The following is a 27,971-nucleotide window of genomic DNA, read 5'->3' as shown; positions in this document are numbered from 1 at the left end:
TTAGGGGCTCAAGACTGTGATACATTATTTAAAGATAAAATCAGTTCTTGAAATTTGAACAGGTAAAATTTAACATTTGCCTTAATCCACTTTAAGGTACAATTTTATATGAAGGGGAAACATATTTAAAGAAATTAGTATTACATGACATTTAACTTCCAAATATCCAAGACAACAAATATGTTGACTGCTACAAATCCAATTTTCAATAAAATTCATGTTAATTGAACACAGTTAAACTAACAACTGCTGCATATATAATCATGCTCCTGTATAACCATCACCACATAAAACTAAAGATTCAACACTGGCTAATACCATTAAAACACACACAAAATAAAACAATGTACACAACAGGAGTACATCAGAAGTCAAAGGACTAAAAACTTACTGTCGACCTCTTGAGTCTCATACCAAGCGTGACACAACTACAGTGCCAGGACTCAGACTCCAGTCCAACCAGGAGTCAAGGAAAGCACATTTTTTAAAAAAACGAGGTCAACGAGGAAAAGCAAAAAGGGGAAAACAAGAAAAAAGTCATAATAGAGATGCAGGCACAAATATACCTGCTTTCAAACTATAACCCAAATAATTCACATGAACTAACTACAGTTCAAAAAGTTTTAAAAATTAAATATGAAATTTTGAGCCAACTCTGAGAAAAGTAATATAACATAATGATGAAGTAAACATTATTCCCATAACTAACTTAACAATTTTACGTCAAGGCATAACATATTTTTGGCTTGTAATCCTAAACCATTAATTTCATTCGCCGTTAAGAATGACCCAAAGAAACAAGCATTGTCCAAATCTTCCAAATGTGCTATAGTAGAGAAAAAAAAAGTATCTGCATAGTCTATATTTTGTGAATACATTTAAATTTATAGGAATTCTATTCACCTAATTAATGAAAAGTATCTCAACAAGTTGCTGCATGTTATTTCACATGCACTTCTTTAAAAATCTCAAACATCAGTTAACATTTGAAAGACAGAGACTAAAATTTTCACATTTTCCCTTTCTCAAATTTATTGAATGAAAAAATTTTAAAATCTCACTTGCATTATCCAAACCTGACTGGCATGATCCAAAACCAATGTGAACTATGGCATTTCACAGAGAATTTCATTATTTTTATCTTAGCAAATGCTGTTAAAATGAACCGTCTGAATTTTTCTATCATTAATAAAGAGGGCAGATTTCTTGATACTACCATGTGCTCTGATGTGCCTTATTTCCCAATATTTATGACACCTGTTGGTTGGGATTCTCCCAAAAAAAATTGCATGAAAATTGGTATAATTCACGCTGGTATTTTCAGTAGGAGTTCAGAGAAGAATCTCCCTGGCCACTAGCATGAATATCTTTGGAAATTAGGGGGTGGGGGCTATCCCCACTGAAGAGGCTGAAATCAGCGTGCTGAGCAGGTTACTGCGCATATGCCAATCTATCAGTGCCAAGATCAGCGTATGTGTAGTCGCCCTGCTTCTACACATGCCTTCCAATTGCTGCCTTTTCACCACCCCCCCCCAACACAGCTGAATCGCTGGCCCCCCGACTATTCCTGGGCCAGCCCTAATCCCACCTCTCCCCCCCACCCACAATCCTGACCCACCCCAACCACCTTCCCTCCTTCCCCCACTAATCCCGATGCAGAGTGGCAGCGCAATGCCCCTCGCAACCCACCCAATCACCCCATCAGGCTCTAACCCCCATATGCCAATTAATCAAGTCAAGTCTCCCAATGGGGCACTGTCCAGTAGACCCCATCCCAATGGACAGTGCCAAGGTACTCCCTGGGTATTGGCATTTTGCCCCTTGGGCAGTGTCAGGAGGCACAGGCTGGCACTGCCAGTGTTAATGCCCAGGGGGAACCACTCACCACCCAACCTTAAGGACAGCCATGATGCCCCCTACCACTTCACTCTAGTGGTGTCAGGTCGCTAGTTCCCCATTAGGGAGGAGCAACTCTAAACCTTGCTGAAGTGAACCACTCCGGGGCGGGGGTGTTTGTGTGTGTGTGTGTGTGTGTGTGTGTGTGTGTGTGTGTGTGTGTGTGTGTGTGCGCGCGCGCGCGCGCGCGCACACACACACACATGGGGGGGCGGGGGGGGGGGGGGGGGGGATGCTGCGAGCCCTGCAAATTAACTAATGCGAAAATCTCCCAGCCCACTCCACTAAAATGTTAGCGCAACGGAATAGGAGAATTGCAGCCGTTATTTGGTCGTGACCCAAGTTGCAAACAAATGTGCTGGAACTGGAGTCAAAGAAATAAAAAAGACGCAAACAATATTTCCCATGGTGCTGTAAATTTATGAGTATTGTACATTACAATGTATAATGTATTATTGTGCTGGTGTGGAGCATCTGTGTGTTACTGGGTGTCCCTTTAGAACAAATGATTAATTAAAAGCTAAATTATATTAATTAAATTTACAGTTCAATTATATCAGTTCAGTTCTGCTTGATAGGTAAATTGAGGAACATTTCCAAACTGTTTTCAAAGATGAGCCTTGTTATTTTAAAAATATGCACAAGCACTCACATTATGCGCCTCTTCACATATTAGACCACATTCTTCTTCCTTAAAAGGGCTTTCATTGAATCATACACATAGTGCTGAGGAGGCTCTTCCATCAATTCTGCACTGACATGCGAGAAACATCTGAACTCCCATCTGATCCCATTTACTGGCACTTGGCCCATAGCCCTGAATGTTATGTCAAGTGCCCATCCAGATACTTTTTAAAGTACGTGAAGCAGCTCACCTCCACCACTCTCCCAGGCAGCACACTCCAGACTGTCACCACCCCCCGGGCAAAAATGTTTTTCTTTACAAACCCCCTAACCTGCCTGCCCCTCACCTTGAACTATGTCACCTTGTGACTGACCCCTCAACTAAGGGGTCAGACAGCTGTTCCTTACCCTATCTGCCCATGTCCTCAATCTTGTACATTTCGAACAGGTCATCCCTCAGTCTTCTCAGCTCCAAAAACAATCTAAGCTTACCCAACATCTCTTCATAACTTATGTTCCATCCTAGGCAGCATCCTGATGAATTTCCTTTGCAACCCCTCCGGTGCAATCACATCCTTCCTACAAACTGACAACCAGAACTGCACATAGTACTCTAGCTGTGGCCTCACCAAAGTTCTACACAACTCCACTTGACTTCTCTGCTTTTGTGACCTGTGTCTCGGTTGATGAAGGCAAGCGTCCCACATGTCTTTTTCACCACCCTACTAACATGATCTTCTGCCTTCAGAGATCTGTGGACAAACATGCCAAAGCTCCTAGGTTTCACAAAACTTCTTAGTGTCCTGCTATCCACTGAATACTTCCTTGTCAAATTACTTCTTCTATGTGTATCAACTCCACATTTCAGAGCAAAATTCCATCTGCCACTTACCTGCCCATTTGATTATTCCATCTGCATCTTCTTGTAGCCCAAGACATTCTGCCTCACTGTTACCATCTAGCCAATCTTTGTGTGATTCGCAAACTTACTAATCCTATTCTGCCCCCCTACACAGTCATCTATGTCATTTATATAAATGACAAATTACAGGAGACCCAAAACAGGTCCCTGTGGTACTCCAGTCACTAAAGCAGCCTCCTGTCATCACCCTCTGTCTCCTACAACTGAGCTCATTTTGAATCCACTTTATCAAATTACCCTGTAGCCCATGTGAATTTACCTTCTTTACAAGTCTCCTACGTGGGACCTTATCAAAGGCTTTGCTGAAATCCATATAAATTATAGCGATTGCACTATCCTCTGCTACTCATCTGGTCATATCCTCAAAAAATTCAATCAAATTTGTGAGGCACGACCTCCCTCTGACAAAGCCATGCTGACAATCTCTCATCAAGCCTTGCCTCTCCAAGTGGAGATAGATGCTTCCTTCAGTGTTTCTCCAATAGTTTACCTACCACTGAGGTGAGATTCACTGGTCTGTAGTTCCCTGGTTCATCTCTACAACCCTTTTTAAATAACAGAACAACATTAGCTGTTCTCTAGTCCTCTGGCACCTTTCGCGTGGCCAGAGAAGAATTGAAAATTTGGGTCAATGGATGCTATTCAGATTGGCGGTTGGTGACTAGGGGAATGCCCCAGGGATCGGTGCTGGGGCCTCAGCTATTTACCATTTATATAGATGATCTGGAGGAGGGAACTGAGTGTAAGGTGTCGAAATTTGCTGATGACACAAAGATTGGTGGAACGGCAAATTGTGCGGAGGGTGTGGAAAGTCTGCAGAGGGATCTAGATAGGCTGAGCGAGTGGGCGAGGACCTGGCAGATGGAATACAATGTTGGCAAGTGTGAGGTTATCCACTTTGGTAGGAACAATGGTAGGAAGGACTACTACTTACAGGGCGAAAAGCTGCAGCATGCTACGGTGCAGAGGGACCTGGGGGTCCTTGTGCATGAGTCGCAAAAACCCAGCCTACAGGTGCAGCAGGTGGTCAGGAAGGCAAATAGGATGCTGGTCTTCATAGCGAGGGGGATTGAATATAAAAGTAGGGAGGTCTTGCTGCAACTGTACAGGGCACTGGTGAGGCCGCAGCTGGAGTACTGTGTGCAGTTTTGGTCGCCGCACTTGCGCAAGGATATTTTGGCCTTGGAGGGAGTGCAGAGGAGGTTCACTAGGCTGATACCGGAATTGAGGGGGTTGAGCTATGAGGAGAGGCTGAATAAACTAGGCTTGTACTCGTTAGAGTTTAGAAGGATGAGGCGAGATCTCATTGAGATGTACAAGATGATGAAAGGGATGGATAGGGTAGAGGTGAAGAGGTTCTTCCCGCTCAGAAAGGACAGCAGGACTAGAGGGCACAGCCTCAAGATAAGGGGGGGGGACAGTTTAGAACAGAGTTGAGGAGGAACTTTTTCACTCAAAGGGTGGTGAATCTCTGGAATTCATTGAAGTAGTTGAGGCTTCCTCGCTAAATATATTTAAGACGCGGGTAGATAGGTTTTTGGTAGGCAAGGGGATTAAGGGTTATGGGGAGAAAGCAGGAAAGTGGAACTGAGTCACTTCAGATCAGCCATGATCTTGTTGAATGGCGGGGCAGGCTCAAAGGGCTAGATGGCCCACTCCTGCTCCTATTTCTTATGTTCTTATGGGTCAGAACTTGTGCAATCTCCCCTCTTGCCTCCCACAACAGCCTAGAGCACAATTCATCCAGAGCTGGAGATTTATCCACTTTTAACGCTACCAACTCCTCCAATACTTTGTCCTTCCTTATGTCAATTTACCCAAGAGCTGCAGAACATCTCTCCCCGAATTCTGTACTTTCATCCTCATTCTCTTGGGTAAAAATGGATGTGAAGTATTCACTCAACACACAACCAATGGCCTCTGGCTCCACCCACAAACTGCCCCCTTAGTCCCTAATTGGCCCTACTCTTTCCCTGGTTATCCTCTTCCCACTGATATACTTAGAGAATATCTTGGGATTTTCCCTACTTTTACCAGCCAGAGCTTTTTCATATCCCCTCTTTGCTTTCCTAATTGCTTTCTTAAGCTCCACCCTGCACTTTCCATACTTCAATGTTTCTGCTGATTTGCTCCCCTTGTCCTTGTTAAAAGCCTTTCTTTTCCTTCTCATTGTATCCCTCTTTCTAGGGACATTAGAAGTATGGATACAGAATTGGCTGAGTGACAGGAAAGAGCACCAGTTAATGGATGTTTTTTCAGACTAGAGGATGATTTGTAATGGAGTTCCCAGGGTTCTTCACAATATATTACTTAGATCTTGACAGATAGGGCAGAATTCTGAAATTTGCAGATGATACGGAAGTTGGAAGTATTGTGAGCTGTGAGCAGAATAATACAAGACAAAAGGAAACATTGGTGGAATGTATGGACAAGTGGCAGACAAAGTTTAATGCAGAGAAATGTAAAGTGATTGATTTTAAGAGAAAGAATGCGAAGAGATAATGGGCCGGATTCTCTGACCTTGCTCCTATCTGGGATTTTCCTTTTCTGCTGCTGTGAACAGAGATTTGGCCGAAGGCCAAATTCTCTGTTTGCTGTAGAATTCCAGTCAATTTAAAATAACGGGGGTGTAGGAAGCAGAGGGTCCTGAGTGCATAAGTTATTTAAAGTAGATGAGCAAGTTGAGAGAGGAGTTAGTAAGCATAATGCTACTGTCAATTCTGCCCGATTGCATAATTAATGGTACACGGACTCACAAGAATACCAATAAACTGATAATTGACCCTACATAACTACAAGGCTTTTGAAAAAATCTCAAAACACTGAAATACTTACATATAAGGAAATAGATTATCTTTGATTAGATTAAACTCTGGTTTAAAATAGCTTCGTAGAATAGTATGGACATGTTTAAAAATGTGAAAAACCATTCAATACCTCCATTTTCACACTGTCTAAATAGTTACCTTGCTGAAGTCCACTGTGCTGTTTTCTCTACTTGCGCTATTACACGTTTTTTCAATACTTTTGGTCTCCAAGATACCTGGTGCAGACTGGGGAGATGCTAGAAGTCCTGTTTATTTTGGACGTATGGGAAAAAGCATTTAGCAAAGTATGCTAAAAGACATATAATATTTATATATGTATACATGAAATGCAACTGTCACAAACCAAACCATTTGATTGTTAGAAATGGTGGCAAACAGTGTTGCAATCTGTAGAAGATAAGCACATGTTAACAAGTGATTAAGAGGCATGTTCACTTAATATTAAATCAACAAAGATAAAGCTTGGTGCTTGCTGCAAGTGTATTGTATTACCTCAAAATATTAAGCCATTCAAAAACATTGCTTCCATTATGTGTCATCCATTATGTTTAAAATTTAGGAAAAGTACATAGTAAGCTGAGATAAGGGCCCTGTAAATAAAACAAGTCAAGGCTCAAATTGAATAAAGCACTAAGTAGGTTATTGGCAATTTGTGTTAAGAGAAAATGTTGGATAATAAGTGAATACGCTATTCACACATCTAATGCACCACCAAATTGGGAGGTTCAACATTATCTTACCAGCTCAGTTTTCAATCCAGCTAATTAATTAATTTCCAGAAGACCTGATCAAGGCGCAAAATGGAACTTTTTTCAATTTCAAGGATACTACATCCAATGGGTTGCCTTTGCCCAGTAATTATGGACATAACTTGAGTATTGTTTGAAGAGAGATACTCTGTCTAAGCTTTTTGCCTTATATTCATCAGAACAGATGCACAAGAATACCAACTGTAAAGGGAAGAACAATTTACTCAGCATGAGAAGAGTGCTGACTGGTTGGCAAGTAGGCTCTGATTGATACAGACATTGCCATGGAACATTAGGGAGGAGGTCATTACCAAGCTTATTGTTAAAATTTAAACCAGGCAAGTCAACTGATTGGACAATGCATTGCCCTGAGGAATGAACCAGGGAATGTCTGTCCCCGACCCCCAAGCTTCTGATTTGTTGAAAAAAAAGCACAACAAGTGGACATGCTGAGAAAACAGTGGCAGGGCTGGACAAAATCAGCATGGATTTACACAAGGGAAATGCTTAACAAATCTACTAGAATTCTCCCAGAATGTAACTAGTAGAGCTGATGAGGGGGAGCCAGTAGAGATTATTTATTTGGACTTTCAGAAAGGTTTCAACAAGGTCCGACATAAGAGATTAGCATGTAAAATTAAAGTGCATTGAATTAGGGGTAGTGTATGAAGATGGATAGAAAACTGGTTACCAGAGGAAACAAAAAGTACAAATAAACAGATCTTTTTCTAAGTGGTAGGCAGTGACTAGAGAGTACCGCAGGATCAGTGCTAGGACCCCAGCTATTCACAACACACATGAATAATTTAGATGAGGTGAGGAAGACAAATGATATGTTGGCTTCCATAGTTAAAGAATCGATTACAGGAGCAGGGATGTCTTGCTGCAGTTATACAGGGCCTTAGTGAAGGGATATCTGGAATAGTGTGTGCAGTTTTGGTGTCCTTATCTAAGGAAGGACATTCTTGCTCTGGAGGGAGTGTAGCGAAGGTTTACAAGATTGATTCCTGGGATAGCAGGACTGACATATGAAGGGAGATCGAGTTGGTTAAGATTATATTTGCCGAAGTTTAGAAGAATGAGGGGAATCTCAGAGAAACCTATAAAATTCTAATAGTACTAGACAGTATAGATGCAGGTATAACGTTCCCGATGTCGGGAGAATCTAGAACCAGGGCAACCATCTTGAGGATATGAGGTAAATCATTTTAAACAGTAAGTCGTCTCACAACACCAAGTTAAAGTCCAACAGGTTTATTTGGAATCATGAGATTTTGGAGCGCTGCCCCTTCCTCAGGTGAGTCATTTTAGACTGAGATGAAGAGAAATTTCTTCACCCATAGAGTAGCGAGCCTGTGGAATTCTGTACCATGGAAAGTAATTGCAGCTAAAACATGGTGTATGCTTTCAAGCAGTTATATCTAACTCTTGTGGCTAAAGGGAACAAAGGATATAGGGGCAAAGCGGGAACAGGCTGTTGAGTTGCATGATCAGCCATGATCATAATGAATGGCTCAGCAGACTCAAAAGGTCCGAGTGGTCTATGCCTGCTCCTATTTTCTATGCTTCTGCAAAGGACAGCTGCACACAGTTTTTAAGAGCACATAGCCTGACTGAATCTTAAATTGGTTGTCAGTGTAATTCTCAGCACATTTAGAATTGCTTAACAAGTGCTTGTCAATTCAGAATCATACCTAATGTTGACAACACTACGTTTTGAGTTTGACTAGCATAGACTGGTTGGGTATGGTCAATACTTTGTTGTGAATAGCCAGTGGCAATGCCTCTACCATAGTCCATGTGCCAACCAATCAGTACTCTTTTCTCCTGCAACGCAAATCCCTTTACAACTCATATTCTAGCAAATTTGTACTGGTGAATGGAAGACAAAAAGCTTCCACAGCTCTTTTCTTCAGAGGGTCCTTAGCCTTTCGAGTTCCCCAGAGAATAATGGAGGATGGGTCACAAAACACATTCAAGGCTGAGTTAAGGCAGATTTTTGATTGTCAAGAAAGTAAAAGGTTTGGAAGGCACACAAAAAGTAGTGTTAAGGCCACAATTAGATCAGCCATAAAACAATTTCCACAAATCTCCCTCCATTTTTCACCTGTACTTCCATTCAAAAGAAACAATCATTCATTCTTCAATTAAAAAAAAAGTACCCTTGGCTGGAGAGAAAAAAACAATTGATATAGTGATTTCCATCACCAAGAACTTGTTGATTTTATTTCAGTCCTGCCAACAAACAAGTAACTCAGCTTGTTTTTTTTAAAAAAGCCTAGAATCGCCTCAATCGTTCAAAATACATTTTAGAAATTAAGAATTACTCCACTCTGCACTGCATAACCAAGCAGTGGAGGCAATGCAACATTTCATATTATGCTCAGAGTACAGTCCTCCCAAGTAGAAATGGATGAAACAACATATTACACATGGAAAAAGGACAATGCTGTCAGTTGGCTCTCTTTATTTTGGTACTGGTTACTTCAGAACAAAGCTACATTGAGAACTAAGTCTTGATTGTCCTGAGTTTTCCCAGCTTCCAAACTATAGCACAAATGCAGCACAAGTTTCATACATTTATTTCAAACAAATCACCACATAGCAACATTACATCATAAAGATGTGTCTTAAATCAGACAGGACAAGAAAGCACCTTTTCAACAATTGGATATAGTAAAGCCATACTGTACAGCTTCACAAGGCCACATAGGTGTCGTACAGCTTCTTCTCTGCTGCCATCAGACTTTTGAATGGTTCTACCTTATATTAAGTTGATCTTTCTCTACACCCTAACTATGAATGTGACACTATATTCTGCACTGCCTTATGTCCTTCTCTCTGAATGGTATGCTTTGTCTGTATAGCGCACGAGAAACAATACTTTTCACTGTATACTAACCATGTGACAATAATAAATCAAATTAAATAGAATGAAACAGCTCTAATTTAAACTGTAAAATGATTCACATATATCAACATAATGCAAGTTCTCAACGGACTTTTTTTGGCAAAATATTAACATAGGTTGAAATCATGCAAGTAGAAACATTCAATTCAAATCCAGACTTAAGTATGCCATTTTGATAATTAGTAATTGATGCAGGAACTAGATTTAAGTGTTCCATGAACAAAGTAAGATTATAAACTGCTTTGGTTTTTGATAAACCAATTACTGATAACCAAGTAATACCAAGTTCCCATGTCACGTGCTATTAAACACATTGCAGTTCTGCATTAATATTTAATATAAATAATATTTAATCTAAATAACATAGCTTCTATAGCACTTAATACAGGCTAACTGAGCAAAAATTTCTGCTAGATTTTGTTAAAAATAAAGACTATTACTAAAACATCGACAATGATGGCAGTGACCTAACCCTAGAATTCTGATGTTTGTGAATCGTTTACAATTTTAACTACAGCTGCTTCATTTGACAGTACTCAATTATTCAAAAGGGCTTTTTTTCTGTCCAGTCTGCCTTCTGATGCACATCTTCCCTAGTGTTGGTGTAATGCCAGTATGAAGTGATTTGTGCAAGATTAAAGAATTTAATGAAAAGTATAAACACAAATAAACTTTTGCTAAAATATATATTTAAAGACATGCAAAGGCAGAAAACAATTTAAACAAATGTTTGGTCAATTAAAGCGCAATACTTGTGAAAACTTACCATTGCCACATTGATATTTAAACATAAATTTAAATGACATCAGGGATGAAGGAAGGCTATAACGACCAACAGCAGCAGCACTACCTGCATACACTGAACCCTTAATGCAGTTAACATGCCCAAGGCACATCACAAGAATATTATCATTGTTTGACACTGAGCCACATAGAGACATTAGGATGGAGAACCAAAAGCTTCACCAGAGATTTGAAGGAGAATCATAAGAGGAGGAAAGGGGTAGAATTCCAGTAGTTAGAGTCAAGTCTGCTGAAAATTTGGCCAATCACGTAGTCATTAAATTGGGAATGTGGGAATGTTTAATAGGCTTGATTGGGGGGAAGCATAGATACAACGAGTTTTAATGCTGAAGGAGGTTACAGAGATAGGGTGGGGTGAGGCGCCTTGGAAAGATATGAAAACAATGATGTAAATTTTAAATCAAGCTGTTGCTTAGCAGTAATCCGAAAGGACTTGGTGCCACCTGCATACAATATTGGATGACCTCAAGTTTATGGAAGGTGGAAAATGGAAGGTTGACCACAATTGTGTTGGAATATACAACTCTAGAGGCAACAAAGGAAAACAGTGCGTGTGTCAGGGCAAAAGACGATGCTTTAAATCTTCTCAGTATTTAGTTGTAGAAAATATCTATTCATCCAGTACTGACAATTTAGAGACAGTGGAATCGTCAAGAGAAGTGATGATGAGACAGAACTGGGTATGGAACCTGACTGTGTTTGGATCGTTCTTTTGAGAGATAGCATGCAGATGAGAAATCGAAGGTTAGATTATAACAAGGATAGATTATTTGAAGACACCAAAGCTAAGTGTTCAGCAATTTGAAGTGAGACCATTGCAAATGATTTTCTGGCTATAAGTGGAGGCAAGATGGCATTATGTTAAACGCTACAAACAGGTTGAGAAGCACCAGGAGGGATCAACAACCAGATCAACAACCTGTATTAAAGTAATACAGGATGTCATTTGTGACTCTGATGAGAGTCAGTTTCATACTGTGGCCGCAGTGGAAACCTGGCTGCGGGGACCTGAACACAAAATCTTGGGAATCATTGGAACAATTTGGGAGATGACAATTCATTCAACCCTGAGAAATAAGAAAGGTTGAAGAAGTGGGAATAAGTTGCAAAGATGAGTTATTTTTGAAGCATGGTGACTGCAAACTTGAAAAAAGAAAGATGGTACCTGAGAATAGAAAACTGTTAACAAAGTGAAGGAAGAGGAAGGACAGAAATGGGAAGGAGCAGGATGGAGGGGAGAAGAAATTGGTACCGCAGATATAGAATCCGTACAGTGCAGAAGGAGGCCATTTGGCCTGAGATTATACCAACCACAATCCTACCCAGGCCCTATTCCCATAATCTTACACGTTTACCCTGCTAATCCTCCTATCTCTAGGATCAATTTAGCCTGGCCAATCAACCTAACCTGCACGTCTTTGGACTGTGGGAGGAAACCAAAGCACCCAAAGGAAACCCATGCAGACATGAGGAGGACATGCAAACTCCACAAAGACAATGACCTGAGGCTGGAATTGAATCTGGGTCCACCAAATTATTAAATCTGTGCCACCGTGCCACTCAATACAAAGATCTTCCATTCTGGGAGCAATGTCTTTACTTACACATTCCCTTTAAACTAACTTGAGCAGGTTTCTGAAAATAACTGTAATATCACAAATCATGCTACTATGACAAAAACATTCAACCTCTATGTAAATGCTTAATGTAGTAAAATATAATTTTTGAATGATTATTTTGGATAAAAAATCTGCAATAATCATATCAAAAATGAAATCTACACAGTGCCCATATCTCAGCTTAAAAAACACCACATGCACATACAACTTCCAATGTTATACAAAATTTGATAACCTTAACTCATATAATTAATGGCACATAATGTATAAAATTTTGTTACTATACTGAAAAATGGTGTAGCTGTTGCATGCAAAAGGCATGAAAGTATGTGCAAAAGTATTTTTTTTAAATTTTACAGTGGATTGCAATAAACTGCTTTTAAACTATTACCAAGGCATGCTATGTGGCATTATCATACTCCACTACTAGTGCTCCACATGCACAAACCTATTACAACCATTTGATATTTGCCTGCTTTACGTTCATCACATTCTTCATGTGCTTTCACCTGTCCTTCTTGTACCTCAAGTTCTTCATCAGGGGGGTGAACTATCACATCAGGAATATCCTCACCAGCACCAGACACCAGCAACTGACTGTGACCCTGACGGTGATGCTCAAGCTTTGGACTGCAGGGTGGTGTATTTTGAGGGGTGGGACTGGGACTTGCACACCTTGAACCTGCTAATGATCCACCCTTGGAACCAGGCATAAAGGAGCCAAATGGAAGAGAAAAATGAGAAGCTCTTCTTAACGAAAGACTTGAAGAAGAGAGACCAGCCCGGAGTGAAAGGCGGGAGGCAGAAAGGCCTTCCCCTATCATCAAAATGAAAAAAAAACAGAAATCAAAACATGAATAGGATTTAAAGAGCCACAGAGATCCATGCTGGTAGAAATAAATCTATTAAATCAGATGAAGATCTGTTGTGGCTGGTTGAATTATGCTTTTAAAAGAGGAAAGGCACAAGTGAGGAAGCAAATAATGAAAAAAGATGCATAAATGTACCAAAGCAAATCACTGAATGAAGTATTAGGTTGGTCTTCTGAAAAGATGCCAACCCACAAGTTTCATCAATAATGAGTTTTTGTAGGTTGCCATTTAATTTGCAATTAAAAATCCTTGATTTCATTTTTACAGATCAAAATTATTGAATTTGGTACGCCCTGCACATTCCATGGAGCATTCATTTGTAATCCTTTTCCCACTAGCTACACTGGCTTCATAGCATTCCCCAATTGTTATTACATGATCTGTAATGCAGTCTGGCTGCTCCAATTTTGTCTGTTGAACTTCTGGTCTTAGGCTGGCCATTTTTTTTTCTGGTTGCTTTCCACACCTCATCCACTTTGGTAAAAATATTTACCTTTGATTCCTGATTTCCCCCACTATAGACCCTCACTCCTCTATTTGATCCTTTCAATAGCCTCTTGCTTCCACAATTTTGGATCACTCAAGTCTCCCGCTCAATTAATTTGGTTCCCTCATTGGCAAGCCTTTCTCACCCTGCAAACTTTTCCATCAGCCCTTCCCTGGTCTTTTAGGGGATTGACTGCCATAGTGCACTACAATTAATTGACTCCAAAAGCAAATTGAATGGCATCACATTCCTCCACCCCCTGCTCACTGTGTAATTCTCTCCACTCTCTGACCTCTAACTTGCAAATTCTCCCTTGTGGCTGGTCTGTAGTCTTCACCCCACATGATCTAATGACTGCAACTGGTCCTTAATGCTTTCAGTGTTATACAACTCATTTTTTTTAACCTTTGGTCATTTGAAACCATTAAATGGAAATAAGTAATCCTTTTTATAGGAAATTCAGTGCTTGATGTCTCTTACCTAAATTTTAATGTTAGTTACCAGTTACTCTGACATTGCAAGTAATTTTAAGTTTAAATACTTAATATCAATGAGATGAAGCTAGTGCACTATTTAGATTTATAATGTTTATACAGGCAAGTAAAAGAATTGTACAGTGACAAGCAAATTTCATTTAATTCCCAGTAAAATTACCAAGGCCAATTCACTAGATATTTTCTCTGAAATAATTTGCCTAATTTTTTCTGTTAAGAAACACTGCCTACTAAAAAATAAAATTCTGGAACAGAAAACAGAATTTGTATCAAGTATTTTCAGCAGTGGTTTGTGTATAGGTACATAGTTAGTAACACAGATACAGCCTATGCAAACTTAAAGAGTTACATCAATTGATCACGGATTTCTCTGAATTGCTAAATAAGTAAAGTTTACAGATAAACAAGTGTCAGCAGTAAACAAAGTATTAAGACTCCAAACGTCTGAAACCATGGGGGCGATTCTCCCATTGCAATCCTCAACTCTTCTGGTGGGTCGGGCTGGAAGATGCGCATATTGGCCTTTTCCAGAACTGGCGTTTGCATCGGGAATGCATGCGCATCTCCCAGAGCCGGAAAACAGTCGGAGTCCAGACCACGCTGGAAACCAACAAGAATAAAGGTAAGCGATTTGAACTTTTTTTTAAAGCAGTTTAAATACGTTTAACATTTCATTTTTGGGAACTTGCCAATCCTGATTGAATCTCCCACCCCACCAGGAGTACTTCATTCCAGTGGGTTTGAGAGTAGATCCCCACATTTGGAGAACTAACAAGAGACCCCGCCAGAATGAAGGGGGGGCAATCGGGGCCTCCCAGGGGTTTGAGTGGGGGGCTGCCCCCTGGGCATGGGCACCCTGACAGTGCCAGCCTGTGCCCATCAGCCATCAGGTAGTGTCAAGGGCCCAATGCCACTCTGTATGGGGACCAGTCTGGACTGGAGGGAGGCCAATGATCGGGGAGGGGGGGGGGGGGAGGAAAGGTGGTGTGGTGGTTTGGAAATTGCCACTGCTGGGTGCGGTGGGGGCTGTGTTAGGGGGGGTCCCGGGCTGGCCAGTGATTCAGCTGGCCAGCAAATGGGGAGACTGGCAGATCAGGGCCACTGCGCATGTGCAGAGCTCCACAATTGTTAGACTCTAGTGCGAATAGGCTCCATCCCCTTGGGTTTTTAATGAGATTCCCGATTGTGACACCCCGCAGTGCACAGAGTTGGAGATTTGAGTGTGATGTTGAACTGACAAAACAGTTGTGATCTAAAACAGTTGTGATCTAGAACAGTTTTCCCACCAATTCAGCACTTTTGGGAGAATCGCCCTGCACATTTGAAGAAGTGCAAGTGCCAGGGACTTGTTTTATAAGATGTCATTTTTGACAAACTGGCTAAGAACATGGTTAATGGATAAAGGTACTTAGACACACAGTTCACTCAACAATTAGAAAACATGCATTAAAACCAGAACAGCAGACAAACATGCTGGTGCAGAAGGAATTCTGGCGATATTTAACAATAAATTGGAAACTATAGGAACAACTGGAAATTGAGCCAAAGCCAAAAGCAACCTCAACGATAAATTAAAAATACCAGTTTATTCTGATGCCATTATTCCGGATACAGTAAGAAATTGGATACTACAAAACATCTCACCATTTCGCTCAAGCAAGTGAGGATCAGAATGTTTCTTGCCTATATCTGCAAAGGAGCGGACAATAGGGATGCGGTTACTCAGTTTCTTCTCACTCTGGTGATGGTGCTTTTTCAAAAGTGCTTCCCGCACTTTGTCTCGCATGCTTTTATCCAGCTGATCAGATGCTATCATGTTATCTAGTACCATATCTGTAATACAATAAAGCAAGTGAGCAGAGAACAGCAGAAAGGCAAAATGTGCACAAAAAAAAGTAACAAGAACAGGTGCACAAACAAATTAAAGAAAACAAGCAAAAGAAAGACAAGAGAGAAAGTTTAACTTCAAATTGTAATTACCAAACTACTTTTTAAAAATTGCCTTGACCTATTTTCCACAATTCTAAAATCAGCAACTTAAATTTGCTATTCTTCTAATGGTTTTTTTTTAAAAACAGGCACATGCAATTTGTAATTGTTGAAATCATGTCATGGAATGAAAGAAATGAACATAAAGAAAAATGAGAAGATAAAATAATGTCTTTAATATAATAATATTTTGACATCAGAAACACTATTTAATCTGAAAGTTCAAATTGATGAAACATAAGCAATTTAATATACTATAATATGCATCGATAATAAAGTAGTTTAACCTTCCTTCGTGAGAATGGTTTCAGTCATACAAGCCTTACTAGCACCCTGGAATATTCAATTCCAATTTTCACACATAGTACAAGATGGCATTTTTATTATTCACATTATAAAAATTAAAGACTAGGTTATAAGTAGTTTTCTAAAGGATGTTATACTATCTATAAAAACAGCAAAAGGTGATCAAACAGCATCTCTAATTATGCACAGACCTGCTATTTCCTCTGTGGTGTTAGCTCTCATATCCAACATGACTGTTCCATTTAGTATGCAGCTTCGCAACTCAAACAAACTATGTAAAGACAGAGTAGCCACATACGGTTTACTCCATCGCTCTCCTCCATCTTCCACATCCTCCTCAAACTTCAGCCATCTGAAATAAGAGGCAGATTAATCGTTTAGTACCTAAACACTTTGATGTCATTAAGCCACAAAAAGGAGGCACTTAAAGAAACTGTTGGATGGTTTGAGTATTTACTACAAGATCAATGATAAGTAAAATAGTTTAAAATTTTACAGGCATACAAAGTATAATAGATATATTTCAATGAGCAACTCAATCCTTGCACTTGCTCCATAGATTTTATGTTCGTGAAGCCTGTGTGGATGAGAAGGGACTGCAGGGAGGATGAGCAAATTCACCACAACACGGCAGTGCAAGGGGGCATTTGGGGGTGTGTGTATGGGAAGGGAGAAATTAAGTAAAAGGGAATGTTGCTGCAGTCAAGGGCAGGCTAGTTTGGGGAATACATACTGTACTCTGCAGTTAAGAGCATCAGTCTCAAAGGCTATGCAGCTTGCCGAATGCCAGGGTTAAAGATATCACCTCAGGACTGGAGACAAAGGTGGAGGGGAAGGATCTGCTTGTCATGGTTCATATGCAGCTACATAGCAGAACATCTTTCTTGGTTCTATCCATGGGATTACGAACAGTTAGGAGCCAAATTAAAAGGCAGACCCACAAAAGTAAAAATCTCTGCATTGTTATCTGAGCCACAAGCAAATTGGTATAGTATAAATAAGATCAGAAAGTTGAATGTTTGGCTCCAAGTTTGAAGTTGGGGAATTGCATTTCAATTCATGGGACACTGGCATTTGTACAGGGCAAAGAGGGAGTCATACCATTGAGGTGGTGTTCACTCATGTGTTGGAAGCAATCTACTAGCAAATCATATAACTAGGTCTGTATAGAAGATTTTAATCCACATTCTAGCGTTGGAGTGTTCACACTCATATTTGTAAAGTTAGAGAAAGAACATGGCAATAGAATAAGGTGACAAATAGGAGTAATGATAAACAGAAGGCAGAACATACAAATTTTTTTTTAATAAAAGAGCTCACTAAAAATGTGGCAGGGTTAGGAAAAAAAAAGGTAAAAATACAAAATTAAAAGTTCTATCTGAATGCTCATAAAATTTGCAACCAGTTGGATGAATTGATAGTAGAAATAAATCAGTATGATATGATTGCCATTGTCACAAGGTTACCAGGGCTGGGGATCTGAATATTTGAGAATTTGACATTTCAGAAGGACAGGGAGAAAGGAAAAGGAAATGGTGCAACTCTTAATAAAAGATGAGATCAAGATGCCAGTGAGAAATGATCTTGTGTGGGACCAGTTTGCGTGGAGATAAGAAATAGCAAAGGAGGGAAATCACTAATGGGAGTAGCTTATAGGCCCCCTAACAATAGTTACACTGTAGGACAGAGTATAAATCAAGGTATAATGGCAGTTTGTAAGAAAGGAACTGCAGGACTCATGAGCTATTTTGAATTTCATAGACTAGACAAACAAAATTGGCAAAAGTAGTGTGGAGTGCGAGTTCATAGAGAATCTGCAGAATAGTTTCAACAGTGCTTTCTAGGACAGGGAGAAAGCTATATTAAGCCTGTGCAATAAAACAGGATCCTCTAGGCAAGGGTGATTATAATATGCTGAATTTCACATTCGGTTTGTGGGTCTGAAAAAAGTGCTCTCAATAAAGACACTTGCACGAGGGTAGGAAAAAGAGCTGGCTAAAACGGACTGGGGAGAAAAAGGTTAAAATGTAATAATGTGGTAGAGAAACATTAGCTGACTACTTCATAACTCTCCAGAAAGATACATTTCATTGAGAAAGAAAGACTCTCAAGAAAGTATGCACCATTGGTGGCTAACTAAGAATGGTACCAAGTTGAAAAAGGCATGCATACATCTCTTGTGATCCAAACCAGTGTGATGCTACTGTGCCTTTAAGAAATGTATTTTAATCATGTTCTCATGTTGTAAGCAACCCTGTTTTTTGTTTTTAAATGGGCCCGAGCTGTCTGAGCTAATGTCCTTTTATTGTTGCTAAAGTCATTTAATAGGCCTTTTGATAATTTTTTAACCTGGGCCTAATGCAGTATTCTGGGGTTTAATAACCCCTTTGGGAATTGTTGATTTGTGACTGATTGACAGGTCAGGTGCCTTTGGACAGTTCTTTTTTCTCACAGGGAAAATCCAAGAGTCACTTTCAGTTTAGTTAGAAGCCGTTGGACACTAGACTGAAAACTGTTCGTGCGTGTTTCTCTCTCTCTGGAATTGAAAATTCTGCTTGCTAGTTAGAAGTTGTTTGGACTGCAGACTGGAAACAGTGGCATTATCTTTACATTGAGAGGTGCTGGGAGCTCCAGGACGGGGAAGTCAGAGTTTCAGTTCTCCATCCAAAGGACTTATTCACAGTTGGTGTTGCAAAGCTGCAAGATCAACATTATGCGAACATACCTATAGAACATAGAACATAACAGCGCAGAACAGGCCCTTCGGCCCACGATGTTGCATCGACCAGTTAAAAAACAATGACCCACTAACCTAAACCAATCCCTTTTCGTCCATAAACCTATCCACGGATCTCTTAAACGCCCCCAAACTAGGCGCACTTACAACTGCAGCAGGCAGGGCATTCCAATCCCTCACCACCCTCTGGGTAAAGAACCTACCCCTGACATCCGTCCTATAACTACCCCCCCTTAATTTAAAGCCATGCCCCCTCGTGCTAGCTTTCGCCATCCGAGGAAAAAGGCTATCACTGTCCACCCCATCTAAACCTCTAATCATCTTATATGTTTCAATAAGATCCCCTCTTAGCCGCCTTCTTTCCAGCGAAAACAACCCCAAATCCCTCAGTCTCTCCTCATAGGACCTCCCCTCCATACCAGGCAACATCCTGGTATGGAGGGGAGGCTGTGCTAAGCCTAGAATGGGAGTGTATGTTTGTAGGGGTGCTTGTGTTGCAACAGTATTCATAGTTAAGGTACATACAATATCATTTTTTTGTTTGTAATTGGTAAAAGTTATTGGTAATTGTATTGCATGTTAACTGCATTCTTCATTAAACCTTGTTAGCTAAATGCTCCCTAGAGGGTCATTTGAATTATAGCTGAAGTGAAACATCTAATGCTTACCTGCGCCAAAAATTTAAAATGCAAACTTACGATCTAGGCTGACTTCATAAAGTAGCTTGGAGTTTATAACCTGGATTATAACACCAGCAAAGGATTACAAAAAAGAAGAGAAACTGAGATACGAGAGAAAACTAGCAAGTGTGGGAAGCTAACTGTTTTGTGTTTTCTTTATAATTTTTATAACATTTTCTACAGGGTACTTGTAGAAGCATTTTCTCATGGGATAAATACTGCTGAGGTCTCAGGTTTTACATGTACTGGGACACGTTAAAATGTGACAACATGTTGAGACCAGCATGTACATTCACAGCTCGAGATCTGCTAATCTTGGCAGAGGCATTAATTCGTGTACAGTCAGAGGTCAGAACGAATTAGTGTTGGCCACCTCTGCAAATGCGTTTAATTAACCAACGAATGTGAATGGGTGTTCTCTGAAATAATGTATAATAATGACTAAGAGAGAGAACAATAGGAGATTAGTAACATCATCTAAGACAGAGAAGGAATTCCTAAAAACCTCTTACACTTGTACCAGACCATGAGGTGTCAGCGAATTCTTGAACCTAACACTAGAAATATAAGAACAGATAGTAAAAGCTTCATAGCTGTAGAAAAAAAGGTAGCTAAAGTAAGCATTGCTTACTGTGGGGATGAGCCTATAAAATTAATAATTTTAAGGAAATAAGGAAACACCAGACACACTGAAGAAATACTTTGTATCAGGAGGAGACAAAAAAATCCCAAGAATAATCAAGAGGCAAAAGGGAGGAAGAAACTTAAATCATGATCACTAGAGAATAAGTACTGAGAAAAGTAGTAGGACTGAAGAATGACAGGTCCTACAGACATATAGGCTGTAATACACAAAAATTCCTTAGATTCTGTAAAGTTCCCAGCTGATTGGAAAATACAAATGTAACATCACTCGTTGAGAGGGAGGGAAGATAAAGCAGGAAAATGTAGACTAATTGGATTAACATCTATCACTGCAAAAGTGCTAGAACGCATCATTATGCAAATCTCATAGGTCAGATATTCCAGTCTCCATGTTGTTGAAGGATGCTAATCTCCTTGGAATTGCAAATTTCAAGTTCTGGTGGGCAATTTCCCTGTTCCTCGGATCCCTTCGCGAACGTCTGTAACTCTTGAGTAACAGTTGGAGAATTTGGACAGTTCCAGCGTGCTTACTTAAATAGTTAGCCAGGCAACGTTAGACAAATTATAATCTAGAGCAGAATTTTCTTAAGTGTTGTTTCAGGCAGAAAAAGTAGAGACCAGCATGCCAGCTGCCTTGCTGGATTTTCCCAATGTATTTTAAAACACTTGGAAAAATAATTGGAATGGTCTGGTCCTACAACATTGTTCTTACGACCTTGGCTTCTGTCAGACCAGCCCCATAACAGCTTACATTGTTCGGGTGATATATTAACATTGATAGATATAGGCAAATTAACAGGAAAGAGAGTCAAGACATATGGGTCATTTCAACTTGGTAAATTGGAACTAGAAGCACCACAAGAGTCCATTTACTATCTAAATTAATGCCTTCGATGAAGGGGCAAACTATATTGTAGCCAATTTTGCTGATGATGCAAAACCAGACAGGAAAGTACACCCTCATACATGAATCACAGAAAGTTAGCATGCAAGTGCAGTGATTAAATAGGATGGCAAATGGAATTTTGGCCATTATTGCAAGGGATTGCTGAGGAATTCACCCAAAAAAAAACACATTTGGAACTGTCAGTCCTAAGCCCTGAAGCCTTTGTATCAAGCGAATGGTAAGTCTTAACTGATGTGTGACTGTAAAGTTATCGTCAGGGTAAAGGAATAGTGGGAATCTGAATTGTCATCTTGTGTTTGTCTTGAGATCTTTCCAACCTTTTCGTCTGGTGTAATATAGTTCATTTTTCTTGTTTTCATCAATATTTTATTCTTTATATTGAACATTCATCAGTAGACTACTTTGAATTTGTTCAATAACTTTCCTCCACATTTTTCAAAAAAAAAGTTAGGATCCAACAAACCAGGTTTCATCTGGGATCTGCGTTGTCTGGTTTGAACAGCAGGTCAGGTCATAAGCTCAAAGTCAATACGGGTACAGCTAGGTTATATCAGTTACACGATTGTATATAATCACTATAGCTTCCCTGATGCAATTTAAACAACATCAGAAATTCTCTTTACTCAGAGTGGTGGGGATGTGGAATGCACTGCCTGCTGTGATGGTGGAGTCAGACACTTTAGGAACTTTCAAGCGGTTATTGGATAGGCTCATGGAGCACACCAGAATGATAGGGAGTGGGATAGCTTGATTTTGGGTTTGGACATAGCTCAGCACAACATCAAGGGCCAAAGGCCCTGTTCTGTGCTGTACTTTTCTATATCTTCTATTTTTCTATGTAGAAATTCCTTATTTATACCACAAGATCACAAATAATAACATAGTGGCATCATACTGGACTGTACATGAATGGGTAGATATAATTTATAAACAATAATTACAAAAGTGACTATTCTTCAAAAGTATTTAATTGGTTGTAAAGTGCTTTGGAGCACCCAGCTATCTTGAAAAGCACAGTATAAATTAAAGTTTTTCATCTTTCTTTTCTAATATAGCTTTCAAAATGCAAAAAATATAAAACCTAAACTTGTGTGACTTGAGTACCAATAATTCATTCTGTAATATTCTTTTATCCAATAACCTAAGTTGCATAACTCAAAGCTGAGACCAAAGCACAAATCAGGCAGCACAAATTTCCACTCGCTGTCCACATTTATCTTCACTAATCATGGTAAAGCACCTGTAACTTTCGCAACATCTCTCTCAAAGAGATGGGATCTCAGATACTCACTCATTGAGTGCATCTACCCTGTACATATTTTTCACTAGCACACAGGATGTCATTACTAAATGTGCACAAGGGTCTAGCAATACTACGGAACAAGCTATTAGTATCGTGTGTTCTCTCCTGATCAGCACATATAGTCTCATGAATATTAACTTCAACTGTTTTACATTTTGAGCTCCAGTATAATTATTAGCACAACCATTAGGATTTGGATAAAAAGATCTATAGATGCATAATAGTTAGGTCAGGATGCCAAGAGATTATTTTTATTACCTGAAGTCTATACCATATTTGCAGAGAGGCACAAACATTACATCATTCTAACAGACAATTAATGTATACAGAGACTACTGTTAAAGAAAGCAGAAATAGCAGATAGACAAACATTCACATACCTTAGCGATATCGTCAATCATGCTGGACTTTTTCCTTGAAAGCATCCCAAAATCACAATCTTTCGTGTAGTGCTACTGATACCAAAGAGTCTTTGATAATGTGCCAAAATATGACTTTATTACAACCAAACAAACCATTATCTACAGGCACAACTATCTGCTAAGAATGGAAAACACAGTCTTCACAAAGTCCATGACAAATGCAGAGTTGTGTCATGCACTGAATGATGACTAAGGTGCAACATAGTCTTGGAAAATCCAACAATTACTTGTTCAGTTGCTTCATGTGATTTGTCTCTAGCTCAAAATTTTTGTATAACTGCAAACAGTTAAGGACATGCTGTAGAGTGGCAGATTGCATCACTATTTGCAAGCAAGCCATACAAGATCATCTCTACTTTAGCAGCACTGAACAAGAGATTATGTTGCAATATTACTTGCCGACAGACTCATGTTTGTACCTCCATATCCCTTTCCTTCATTTTTGCCTGTTATTGCTTAAACTCTCTCCCAAGCGTTGAAATGTGTTCTGAGACTTTTCAGTCTGAAATATATTTGCCTATCTATAATCAACTCCCTTCTCTCCATTTAAATTCCATGTACTTGGAATTTTCCACTCTAAATACTACCTCCGATGGTGCAAATTTGCAGCTGTACTTACCATCCAACGTTGGAAACTGTACATTAAGCTAACAAATATTTCAGTCTAAACTACGAAAAAAATATATTAGGCTCAACAGGTCAAAACTACTGATTGCTAAGTCTGCCCCCAACTAAGATATATTTTTGCTTTTCCTTTAAGAATAGCAATAGATTTGAAACTAAGCTTTATATTGAGCGTACAAGATTTTGATAAACAGTTCTATATGCCAGTTTTTGCAATATTTTAATGCCAGAAATCCATGATTTAAATTAGTAACAAATATTGGTATAGGTAGCTAGAATTTAAGGTAATTAATGAAACAACGCAGTATTCAACAGTTTTGTTGCTCATCACAAACAAAATGTCACACATTTAATTCTACCAGGGTTAAAATCTAATTTGAAATATTGAATCCTACTACTGATGCATATCATTTCAATAATGATGCACATATTTCAATAATGGAGTACAACTACCCTAATATTAACTAATTTCAAATACTATTTTTCCAAAAATTAGAATTTCAGATGTGGTAACTGCTCGACATTCCCTGGCTATATTAAGCACTGAAAGCAGAAAGATATTTATTTAGCTGGTAAAGAAACTTGGGCTCAGATTGACAGGCAATGGAACACACCATTTGGAGGTTGGGACACGTGCTTATACATCTAAGGTTTCAAAGTTTCTACAAATGGACAACAGCTACTACTGCAGAAATTACACAGATCAAAATATATTCATCATGCATACTAAAATGTAGAGCGTAAAGAGGCCATTTGACCTAACTACTTGTGCCAATATTTAAGCTCTGCACAAGCTTCCTTCCAGCCCTCCTTATCTTATTGCAGCCATATATTTTGTTTCATTTTCCATGATACACTTACTTAGTTTCCTATGCATTTATGAATGCTCACAAATTTTCTTCGATTTGTTTTCAAAAAGAATACATATTGAGGCACTCATGTAATGAAATACAAATTGAGGCCAAGACCAAAGCAACAGATATTTAGAAGGAATATCAAAAAAATTAGACAGTGAGGTTGTATCAAGGAGAATCCTAAAGGAGACAATGGAGAGATTCAGGGAATTAGTTAGCATAAGGCAGAGAGACAACTGAAGGCAGATAGCCAATGTTGGGTGAAGGGAGGGAAAAAGGGACATAGGATGAAATTTTACAACCTCTTTGCATCTTTTTTGCAGCGGGAAAATATTGTAAAATCGGCGAGGAAGCGGCTAGCAGGAATGATGCCCGTTTTCGCGCCTGTCATAAACAAAGAACAACCCAGCATGGGAAACAGGTCCTTCGGCCCAACGAGCCCACGCCGCCGCATCACCCTACACCTATTCTACCCTGCATATCTACGAATGGAACCCCTAACTTAGCCAGATTCAGGGGAGAATAGTGTCAATTTGGTAAAACCAATCAGCCTAAGAGCACATCTTTGGGGTGTGGGATTTTACAACACCCAGATTTCCGGTGCAGTCAGCATCTTGCTGGAAATATGCACGGGACTGATTAATTTATTGAAATGTATGCAAATGCTGTTTTGCATCTGCTTAGCGATTCCAGCACTCAATCATCTGGACTTGCTTGCCTTTATGGCCTCGCCAGGAGAGGTCCTTTCTGGTGAGGAAAATACCTGCTTCTCACAAACGGGGAACAGTCGTGTTGGCCTTGCCGGTGGAACTGGAGGCCATTGAGGCCCTCCTGGGAGGCAGAGTGCAAGGCAGGGATGCCCCTTGGGCAGTGTCAGAATGGCAGTGCCATCCTGGCACCTGGACAATACCCACTGGGCACCTTGGCACCATCCACCAGGCAATGCCACGGTTGGGCCAATAGGGGTGTGTCCAGGGCAAAGAGGGGGTGAGGAAACCCACCCCATCACCCGGCCTGCAATCGGTGGGGAAGGAGCAGGGACCACAATCGGTTTGGACGGCAGTGGCTGCATCTCAGGCTATGGGCCCCCGCAACTCCCGGGGGAAGGGAGGTAAGTTGAAGCTGCCTGCAGTAGTGGGAGCCTAACAGCTCTCTGACTGTCAGGCCACTGCTACTGCTAATGCGCACGTGCAGCATTATAGGTCTCCACATGCACAATGCCTCCCCTTTGCAGGCTGGCTGGCAAACTAAGCCCTGCTCACAGCCTCCGTGGCTAAAAACAGACTAGTGCATCTTTTCAGAGTCAAAGTGCATAAAACTGGACATGAAAACTTACCCAAAAACTCCCCCATTTTCATGCTAGCTCGCAAAATTCTGCCCATAGAATAAAAAATGATAAGAGTCAGAGGAAGAGTGTTCAGGGTGGGGTGTTTGAGGCTGGAGGAGGTTTCAGAGATAGACAGGGTAAAAACAGTGAAATGACAACACAAGGATGATAAGTTTAAGTTGGAGGCATTGGAGTCTGAGAGCCAGAGAGCCAATGTAGGTCAACAAGGACAAGGAATGATACATGAATGGGATCTGCCATAGGATTTTCAACTTTGGAGTTTTGGATGAACTGAAAATTTATCAAGGGTGGGAGAATAGGACAGCATCTATGTGAGCACTACAATAGTCAAATCTAGAGATGACAAAAACAAAGATACGCATTTCACCAGTAAATGGGCTGTGGCAGGGCAGGTCCAGTGATACTGTCAAGTTAGAAATAGGGACAGTATTGTGGAGAAATAGAACAAGATTGTGAATAGTCTAGCTTAATCAATGATAAAGGCCAGGAAAGAAGAAAGAATCAGTGATAATGGAATGCCATTGGAGGAGGAGAAAGTTGATAGCTTCAGGCTTCTTAATATTTAACTGCAGTGAATTGTGGCTCTTCAAAGGTTGAATATCAGCAAGCATTCTCACAACAAAGGCTGTAGGTTTGAAAGAGGTGCTGGGTGTCAAACAAAATACACGTAAAAGCTGACCCCACATATGAAGATGTTATTACCAAAAGACAGCAAATTGATGAGGCAGGAGGAAGTATAGATCTTTGGGGGCCATCGGGATAATGACTGAAGTGGGAAGAAAAAGTTACTTCTTCTGGAAATGCTCTGGTTGTAATGGGAACAAATGATAGGAGAAAGGTTGACCACATAAAAGGCTGCAGAAAGGCAAAGAGCGAGACGATATAATGCATTATGGTGCCCAAAGGATGCCATTTGTGGCTATAGTTTGGGTTATTTCAGTGCCATGGGGCGGACTGAATTCTGATCGAAGAGTTTCAATCATGGAGTTGCAGGAAAGGTAGGCACTGATTTGAGAGATGGTGTGCAAGGGAGATTGGGAAAGCAAAAATGGAAAACAATGCCAACTCTTTTTTTCTCTATTTAGATGCAGCCAAATACGAATATTTCTAGCATTTTTTGTTTTTATTTCTGATTTCCAGCATCCGCAATATTTTTATCTTGTACTTGTGCAGAGAAAGGTCAAAATTGTTTCAGGAAGAGACACCTGGTCATACAAGATTGAAACAAAGCTTATCCAGAAGCATCTGCACTGAGCCAAAGTCCGCAGCATTCCAGGGCATGGCTCATGATTGATCGGTTAATCTGGTTCATTAATGCAGATTAATGCCACTGTTGGGCAAGAAGCTACAAATCTTCCCACTGAGCTCTAGATTACCTGCAAACCAAAATTCTAATGAGTGGAGAAGCCTGTCTTTGGAGGGCAGTCTTTTAATTTCTATCTTAATTAATATCCTTAAATTTGAAGTCCCTTTAAATCAGAACTTGCATTTAGTTCTTATTGTTCTCTGGGGAGAAAAAGCAGCAAAACTGTCAGTGAATCTATTCATCCCAAAAAGGCAACATATATTTTTGGATGCCAACTGAAAAACAGCTTATGGGTCACCATCAACCAAAATGCTGGAGCTACTCAAGAAAATTACTAGGATTAAACTAATTAACTTCCGACAAAAGGAAAATAACATCAATTTTAAAAATTGCTTCCTAGGTCTTCCAAGTTAATGCTATTTTTCCCAAAAAAGAAAACTTCATGTTATAATACGAGCAGATTAAATAAAACTTCAAGTTTGAAGAATTGTAAAAATCAGGCCTGCCAATCACCAGGAAAAAAGTGGTGGTTTTCTCAGAATCAAAACGAACATCTTTTGGTGACATAAAAATCCTTCCTTTATATACCATGTAAAATTATAAGAAATACTAGTCTGTAGATTGGGGAATCCTTCCAAGGTAAC

At 39.9% G+C, this 27,971-nt stretch overlaps 1 protein-coding gene across 3 annotated transcripts in view; it reads right to left on the bottom strand.

The window, feature by feature from the left end:
* The window catches only part of LOC145354789 (sodium bicarbonate cotransporter 3-like), a 174,517-nt gene that overhangs the window by 66,965 nt on the left and 79,581 nt on the right, over positions 1 to 27,971 (bottom strand). For 2 of the 3 annotated variants that reach the window (XM_080206274.1, XM_080206283.1), the window contains exons 5-7: positions 16,693 to 16,853; positions 15,851 to 16,039; positions 6,409 to 6,515 (exon numbers count right to left, since the gene is read on the bottom strand). In XM_080206274.1, coding sequence (XP_080062400.1) covers positions 6,409 to 6,515; positions 15,851 to 16,039; positions 16,693 to 16,853 — 457 coding nt within the window. Of the gene's footprint in view, positions 1 to 6,408; positions 6,516 to 12,825; positions 13,171 to 15,850; positions 16,040 to 16,692; positions 16,854 to 27,971 lie in introns of all 3 variants that reach the window. The other variant, XM_080206292.1, reaches the window with a different exon arrangement.

Source organism: Carcharhinus amblyrhynchos, chromosome 2, assembly GCF_965287045.1.
Source record: "Carcharhinus amblyrhynchos chromosome 2, sCarAmb.v2.hapA, whole genome shotgun sequence".
NCBI classification, from domain to species: Eukaryota; Metazoa; Chordata; class Chondrichthyes; order Carcharhiniformes; family Carcharhinidae; genus Carcharhinus; species Carcharhinus amblyrhynchos.
Note: the sequence above shows the minus strand (reverse complement) of the source record. Positions and strands in the feature narration are given on the sequence as shown.